This window comes from Sinocyclocheilus rhinocerous, unplaced genomic scaffold (genome assembly GCF_001515625.1).
Source record: "Sinocyclocheilus rhinocerous isolate Xijiao unplaced genomic scaffold, SAMN03320098_v1.1 scaffold2164, whole genome shotgun sequence".
Taxonomy (NCBI): domain Eukaryota; kingdom Metazoa; phylum Chordata; class Actinopteri; order Cypriniformes; family Cyprinidae; genus Sinocyclocheilus; species Sinocyclocheilus rhinocerous.
In genome coordinates, this window is record NW_015652161.1 from 89,523 (window position 1) to 98,575 (window position 9,053).

Consider the following 9,053-nt stretch of genomic DNA (forward strand, 5'->3'; position numbering starts at 1 on the left):
AGACACACACACACAGACACACACACACAGACACACACACACACACACACACACAGAGACACACACACTTCTGATAAAGTCTATATAACATCTCAAGAAACTTTCATCATTTCAATTCATTTGCAAAAACATAACAATTTTTTCTTTGTGCATTCCAATTAATCTCAATCAAACTGCAGTTGGGTTATCTGTTTTTGCAAATCAACTCTTCATATAATGTGAAGAACATCTCCATCAGAGCAGTGCTGTTTTGGTATCCGTGAGATACGACTATAGTTTTTATTATTATTTTGAACATGACTTAATTTTTATGTTTTTAAAATTTTTATAATTAAAATTTTAGTTGAAGTTTTAATCATTTTGTTGAGTGCTTTTGGTATTTGTATTAATAAAAATAAAAAACTTTATTATATATTTTATAAATTATTTTTTTAATTTCATTTATTAAATTTTTTATAATTATTTATTTATTTAATTTTGTGTTATTTTAGTACATTCATTTAAACCAGAGAGCAAAAATCTAATTTGATTGAGGGACGTGGACCAAAAGTAAAAGTTCCATGATATCCAACTATATTAAAATGTATTAATTTTTACTGATAATTTTTAAATGATTAAAAAAAATAGACATAAATAATTTTTAAATAAAAATAATTTATTTTAATCAAACTGATTTTTAACAATTAAAAAATAAAACTAAAAAGGTTAAAATAACAATATAAATAATAAATGAAGATATGCTTCAATAGCATGTCTTTTCCTACTTTATTCCTATTTATAAGTTTAAGTTTTTTTATGTTTATTTCAGTTTATTTTATTTCAAGCAACACAAGTTTTTTATGGTTTTAGTTTTAGTTAACAATAAATCAAAAATGAATAATGACATATATATTATTAACTCTGGTCTTTACCGGAGCGAAGGTGACAGAAACGATCAGCTGACTGTTTCTCGTCAAACTAACGCTGATCTGTGACGTTAAACACTCGCACTAACCAGCTGACATTAGTGGTTGTGGGTGGGTAGAGATGCATATTCATATGGTGTTTCATTCAGAGCAGAAATATGAATCTCTCACTGAAACGTACCGGATGTTGATGCCCTGTTTGTAGATCTTACAGGCGTCGGAGGGTAAAATCCGTGAGAGTAAAGGCACTGAGGAAGAGAAAATCAACCTCAAACACATCTGCTGGACAATCCACGCAATAAACTGATTCAACATGTTATGCCACAGAAAAACAGACCTGATAGAAAACGAGCCATGATTTCAGACATATGCATTAGTTTTGTTTTAACACATTTCATTTGAACTAAAATAAATTAAAAATAATGTATTACAGTAATGATAATCTGGGGTTTAAAAGGGCTAATTATTATGAAAATAAATGTCCTCCATGTCCTGCAGTGCTGCGGTTGAGTTTTGTCAGGACGCAGTGACAGTGTGTGTCCAGCAGAGGAAGTGTGTGTGTGTGTGTGTGTGTGTGTGTGTGTGTGAGAGAGAGTGTGTGTGTGTGTGTGTGTGTGTGTGTGTGTGTGTGTGTGTGTGTGTGTGTGTGAGTCTGTGTGTGTTTGACATGAGGCCACGCCCACAGATGGATGACCCCAGCGCTGTAAACAATCCGTGTGCCCCGTCACACACACACTGAGGTGATCCAGTAACAGCGACTCTAACGACTAAAACACAAGGCTAACGATCAGAACTCCACTCACCCCAGCTCTGGAAATCCCAGTGCAGCTCCAGATAGAAATCCCCCAGCTACAGAACAACAACACAACACAAGCACGTCACTGATACACAGAAACAGCGATGGTGCTCAGATTAATAAAGCAGGGTCAGCTGTCTGATTAACATGAGCACCTGTCTGATGAGGGGTTTCTGTTTTACAACAAAATACTATTTCAGTTTTAGTTTTCAACTTCAAAAATCCAAGTTTAATGTTACATGTTGTTTCTTTGTAATAAATTATGAAATTTAATAGCAATTTCTCAATTGCTTTCCCACATGAATTTACAATACAATAATTCAACAATTTTACAGTACTATAAACATATTGCAATTATTAAAGTTTTTTTTCATCTTGATATTTTACAGAAAGCCAAAAAATGTCCCAATTGTTAAATGCACTTTTTGTATTTAATTATTTATTGCCATATTAACAACTGCTATTAATAGAAATCAAAATAAAGTAAAATAAAGAAAATTACTTGCACAATAACTTTCTTACAACAATATATATACAAAATGTAGCAATTATAAAAGCTCTGTCAGCTTAATATTTGACAGAAATTATAAAAATTTATTGTTTTTTTAAATGCATTTTTGCTTATTTATTTATTAATTGCCATTAAAGGTGTGCGATATATATCATCTGCAATAATATCGTAATTGTTGTTTTAACGATGTGCGATTTGACATTAGAGTATTTTGCAAAAACCATTCAAAACAGCTAAAGAGTGCACACACACATTACGTGAAGTATAGACTAGAGCGAGTGCGCATTGATTCAGTCTAAAATACACTTAGAATGATCACAAATTCAAGATATAGGGGCAGAAAATATATATATTTATACCACTTCATATAGTTAATCAAGTTCACACGAAGAGTGACGTTTTTTTCTCTAAAAATTACTATAATTACAAATGTGATATTGATTTTTTACAACAGTTCAATAAACTATAAGTTAACTAAGAGACTTATGTTTTAGACACCATATTGCCTGTTTTTGCGCTATTTCGACAACAAACATAATTCCAAACACAGCCACAGCACTGTTTTGTGTCTCTGAGCAACAGGACGGTGATTCGTTCCCGAATGAATCACTCGTTTAAATGATTCGGTTCAATCGCAATGACTCGCTTATTAACAGTGACTTGCTGCCACCTACTGGCGGTTTTAAATTCACATTTAAAGTATCTTTTATTATTTAGATAATTTCAAATATCAGTATTAAACGTTTTATGTTTAATATATCAAAATATGATTATTAATGCATTTGTAACTGCAGGTTAAAGCATTCATGTCCTGCATTAAACAGCGTGTAAATACATCTAAATGCCTCTTCAGATGCAGATTCTGTGTTTCCTCTGCGTTGCAAAGATTAATTTTCTTGATAATGATTTCATTTGCTTGGTAAAAACCCAAATTTTGTATTAAATGTAAGAATTTGATTCAAAAGATAATGCACTTTTAGAAAAAAAATGGCTTTATAAAGGTAAAAATGCCCATAAAAAATCAATTTAAACTTATTGGAAAAGATTAATTTCTAACACTGCTGTGAACTGACCACAGAACATGAAGAATATCAAAAAATTCAGGAGGGCAGTCCTTAAGATATCAGCACAATAACACACTCAGCAGAATATCGTTTAATTATCGTTATCGATAAAATCCCAGAAAATATCGAGATATTATTTTTTGTCAATATTGCACACCCCTAATTGCCATATTAGCAGCAAATTCTATTAGTAGACAATAAATAAAACTTCAAATAAATTAATAAAACTATATTCACAAAAATTTAACAATTTCTTTCTTACAACAGTATTTATAAAACACAGGAATTAAAAAAGCTCTTTTAGCTTGATATTTGATAGAAATTATAAACATTTCCAGTTTTTTAAATGCATTTTTGCTTATTTATTTATTTATTGCCATATTAGTTGCAAAGGCTATCAGTAGAAATTAAAATAATAATTTCACTTCAATAAATTAAGAAAATTATACACAATAATTTAACAATATCTTGGTTAAAACAATATACAAATATAGTAATTATAAAAGCTCTTTCAGCCTGATATTTCAGCTAATTTTAAATGCATTTAATTAATTAATTTCTTTATTAACTGCCATATTACCAGCAAATACTATTAGTAGAAATTAAAATAAAACTTCAAATAAATTAAGAAAACTATATTCAATTTCTTTCTTACAATAGTATATATAAAACACAGCAATTATAAAAGCACTTTCAGCATTATATTTTAAGGAAAACCTAAAATGTTCCCATTTTTAAGACAAATTTCAGAATAAAACCATTGGCTGATATTATTAAAGGCAAGACATCCCATCAGTAAGTTAATAACTAAAATATGCACTCAAAGTCATTGTTTGTTATGAGCGCTCGTGTGAATCTGAAGTGTCTGCAGTGAGGTGACATTGAGTATCTTCTTTCCTGTAGGTCATTTCCTGTCTGCAGATCATTCCCAGATGCCTCAGTCTCTCAGCGCCGATGCTAATTAATACACGGGGACTCTGAGTGTGTGTGTGTGTGTGGCCTGCTGCTTTACCTCTTTCAGTGCTTTGAGCAGACGGGGTCTCTTGTCCTCCACACTCTCTCGTGACTGCTGCTTCAGCTTCCTCAGCAGAGCCGTGACTGAAACACAACACACACACAAACATCAATGATTAACTTCCCATTTCATCCGTCACCTGAAAATAATCAAATAATAAAAATAATAGCAGTCTTCACAGGAATGTCATTTACATCATCAGAGCTCAATATCCTTCAGTAGGCCAATTTTTTTATATATAGTCCTTTACACAAAAACATGGTTTCAAAACAGCTTTAAGTGAATGGGTGCCGTCAGAATGAGAGTCCAAACAGCTGATAAAAACATCACAATAATCCACAAGTAATCCACAGCACTCCAGTCCATCAGTTAACATCTGGAGAAGACAAAAGCTGAAACTAATCCAGCATTAAGACGTTTTTAACTCAAAGCAGCTCCGCTCATGAACGCTTCTTTATCAGATCAAATGAAAATGCCATCGAAACTTTTCTGAAGACAGTCAATTCCCTTCAGAGATACATTCATATAAAACACCCGCGCCGTGTTATGATTTTGAAACGTGCAGTGCTCATGTTTATTCAACGAAGTCAAACGCCACAAATAAATTAATGTATGGGAAACACCGGTAATGTACATCGAAATATCGGAAATGTGTTTAAAAATCATATCACCGTTATTGAAAAAAATTATATCGCGATACATATTGATATTGAATTATTGTCCAGCCCTATGAAATAGTATCAAAAGTATTGAAATATCAAAAGTACTGAAATTTTACGCAAATACTGAAATAGTGTCGAGATGCTGAAATAATATCTAAAGTATTGAAATATCAAAAGTACTGAAAATTTATCAAAATACTGATATATTATCAAAAGTACTGCATTAGTACCAAAAGTACTGAAATATTACGAAAATACTGAAATAGTATCAAAATGCTGAAATAGTATCAAAAGTACTGCATTAGTACCAAAAGTACTGAAATATTACGAAAATACTGAAATAGTATCAAAATGCTGAAATAGTATCAAATCAACCATTAACTTCCCACTTCATCCGTCACCTGAAAATATGGTTTCAAAACAGCTTTATATGAATGGGTGCCGTCAGAATGAGAGTCCAAGCAGCTGATAAAAACAACTTTTACGCAAATACTGAAATAGTGTCGAGATGCTGAAATAGCATCTAAAGTATTGAAATATCAAAAGTACTGAAAATTTATCAAAATACTGATATATTATCAAAAGTACTGCATTAGTACCAAAAGTACTGAAATATTACGAAAATACTGAAATAGTATCAAAATGCTGAAATAGTTTCAAAATGCTGAAATAGTATCAAAAGTACTGAAATTTTACGCAAATACTGAAATAGTGTTGAGATGCTGAAATAGTATCTAAAGTATTGAAATATCAAAAGTACTGAAAATTTATCAAAATACTGATATATTATCAAAAGTACTGCATTAGAACCAAAAGTACTGAAATATTACGAAAATACTGAAATAGTATCAAAATGCTGAAATAGTCAAAGCAGCTCAGCTCATGAACGCTACTTTATCAGATAAAACTGAAAATGTCATCGAAACTTTTCTGAAGACAGTCGGTTTCCTTCAGAGATACATTCATATAAAAAACCAAAAGTACTGAAATATTACGAAAATACTGAAATAGTATCAAAAGTACTGAAATTTTATTAAACCACTTGAAATATCACCAAAAGTAATGAAATAGTATAAAACGTATTGAAATAGCACCAAATGAAATCAGACACATTGATCACTCTAGGGTTGATCAAATACACAAGCAGACAGTATTCAGCATTTCTCTCAAACTCTTCTAAATTTACTGCAGCTCAAGGACAGACTGTCACTAGTACATGTTTTATCCCGTTACAACCTTAATAAACATCTCATAAAAGCACATTTTTAGAGTACAGACCTTCTTCGTGTTTTTAATTAGAGACATTCTGATCATGCTACCTAAATCAGCTGTAACATTTGAAATGACTGTCGTTTTGTTTTTCGTTCTCTGTTGATCTCCGTCACGTCTGGACTTGTCACACGAGCACACAAACACCTCCATCGCTGAACTAATACGGATAATTTTCAGTATTTCTCATTTTCATTTAGGCACTAAAATAACTAAAACTGAACAAACTGAAACTTAAAAAAAAACCAAACATATTTATAAATAATAAAAATGACAAAACAATGAAAATTATTACAAAAATAATAATAAATGACAAACACAACAAAATTAAAAATTTAAATTGAAACACAAAATATAAAAATAAAATTAATTAAAGATATGAGCTAAATCTATAACAGTATATCAATGCCGTACTCATCTGTCGGTCTCCATAGCTGATGGCCTCGGCGAGTGGACTCCATCCCTGAGCGTTTTTCACCTTCACTGGTGCATTATGGGCCAGCAGGAGATGAGCACATTCTGAGGAGGAGAGAAGAGCAGATCAATGCTTCCTTACAGTCCCTTGAACGTCTGATTTCACTCGCATCACAGACAGAGACACTGCAATCACACTGATAAACCAAACACTAACTACATCTACTGTCTCCAAACTGTACAGACTTCTGTCTGTCAAATATTGCGTCTGTGCATCTTTCTTTTCAATAAATGTCCCTTATTTTGCTGTTTTATTATGCATTACAGATGCTTTAAGACACAGCAGAACCCTTTCACCCAGCGCTGCACGAGCTCCAGAAAGGGAAGCATGCCACTGAAATGATGCCCAGATCCCGATTTAAACATTAAAGGAGGTGCAGCAGCTTAATTTAACATCCCTCTTCTGCTGCGGCCACAAAGGAATGCCTTTCATTTCAGCGTTCAGAAGAAAGAAACGCCTCCGAGCTCTTCACAGGTCAAACACTAGTGGACGTCTAGAGCCAGTAAAGATGAAATACTAGCACACTACACACTATATACTGCTGACTTCTGAAAACAACACTTGAAAGAGAATGCAGTAAAAGCGCCTGCTAAATGCATTTACATTTATGTATCAACGTAAATGCATAACTGTTAATGTAAATATCACTTCTGGTTCATCTGTCAAACTGGAAATGGAAGGTCAAGTCTAATGCACTGCATTGTGGGATACAGTATGCTATGGAAGCTTATTTAAAAAAAAGTTAGTCAAAAGGTTATTGCTGTTTATGTGACAATTCAGTTTTGTTTTATCGCAATTCTGAGAAAAAAAATCTGAGCTGCCAAATAGAAAGTCAGAATCGTGAGATAAAAAGTCGCAACTACCATTTTTATATTTTTAAAATGTTAAATCAGAATTCGGAGGGGGAAAAAAGCCAGAATTGCGAGAAGAAAAATCTAAATTGTTAGATATAACGTCGCAATTGCAAAAAGACAGAATTGTGAGAAAAAGTTGTAACTACATTTTTTTATTCCATGGTGAAAACAGAAATTGCAAAATGTAAAGTCGAAATAGAATTGCGAAATTGTGGGTTCATAACTTGCAATTTTGAAGAAAAAAGTCAAGAATTGTAAGATGAAAAAGACGCAATTACCTTTTTAAATTTTTATTCTGTGCCGGAAACAAAAAAAAAAAGCGAGACGTAAAGTCAGAATTGCGAGAAAAAGTCAGAATTCCGAGAAAAAAGTCAGAATTCCGAGAAAAAAGTCAGAATTGCGAGAAAAAGTCAGAATTCTGAGAAAAAGTCAGAATTGCGAGAAAAAGTCTGAATTGCGAGAAAAAAGTCAGAATTGCAAGAAAAAAGTCGGAACTGCGAAAAAGTCAGAATCGCGAGAAAAAGTCAGAATTGCGAGACAGAAAGTCTAAATTGTGACAATGTTGCCATTGCACAAAAAGAGTCAGAATTTTGAGATAAAAAGTTGCAACTACCTTTTCCATTCTATTCCATGTTGAAAACAAAATTACAAAATGTAAAGACAAAATTAAGAAAAAAAAATAGAATTGCGACATGAAAACTCAAAATTGCAGGTTTATCACTTGCAATTCTGAGGGGAAAAAAGTCAGAATTGTGTGATAATAAGTTGCAAGTACCTTTTGTTATTTTTCATTGGAAACAAGCTTCCATTCGCAGTGCTTTGGTTGCGCTCTGCACGTGAAATCATGCAGACAGAAACCTCACATACTGCACATTTATCATGTCACTGTGATCAGCGTCAGTTCGTTGTGATGTGTTCAGTCTCCGCTTCAGCGGAGAAACACAGCGACGGCAGCAAGTTTGAGTCGCTGCCAAGTGTTTGTTGACCTTCTGCGCCGCTCTGTTAGCGCTTAACAATGTCCTTCTCTCCGCTAGAAACGCTCAGCACAGCCCAACGGCTTTTATTTCAGATTCAGTCAATGACGAGATCGTGACGGGTTTGTTGTACTGCTCTATACACAGATTCAATTGAATAAATAATCAAGATTAAAATCACGACTACCAAAAAACACATAAATGCATTTTTGTAAGAAAAATATCCATATTCAAAACTTAATAATCACTTTAATGTAGCTTGCGCTCACTGTTGTACACAGAAGCAGCTCCAGGCGGATGACGTATGAGCGGAGAGATCAAAACAAAACAACGGTCACTAATTAGAAGCACAGAACGAGGATTTGTAAAGAAGAATGTCGGAGAATTTGGATATAAGCCAAGAGGAGACTGGTTTTCCTTTGCTAAAGTAAGGAAACTTTGCTTCCTTTGCTCCTGTTAACAAACGTTGGTTTTCACGAGACTCACCGGCGCATGCGCATCTCTGAGCTAATGTGAGTGAGTGTGTGT

At 33.1% G+C, this 9,053-nt stretch overlaps 1 protein-coding gene across 1 annotated transcript in view; it reads right to left on the bottom strand.

Moving 5' to 3' along the window:
* Positions 1-9,053, bottom strand: part of ankrd13c (ankyrin repeat domain 13C) — a 20,851-nt gene that overhangs the window by 8,114 nt on the left and 3,684 nt on the right. The window contains exons 3-6 of the mRNA XM_016519521.1: positions 6,637-6,741; positions 4,289-4,374; positions 1,709-1,754; positions 1,050-1,153 (exon numbers count right to left, since the gene is read on the bottom strand). Coding sequence (XP_016375007.1) covers positions 1,050-1,153; positions 1,709-1,754; positions 4,289-4,374; positions 6,637-6,741 — 341 coding nt within the window. The remainder of the gene's footprint in view (positions 1-1,049; positions 1,154-1,708; positions 1,755-4,288; positions 4,375-6,636; positions 6,742-9,053) is intronic.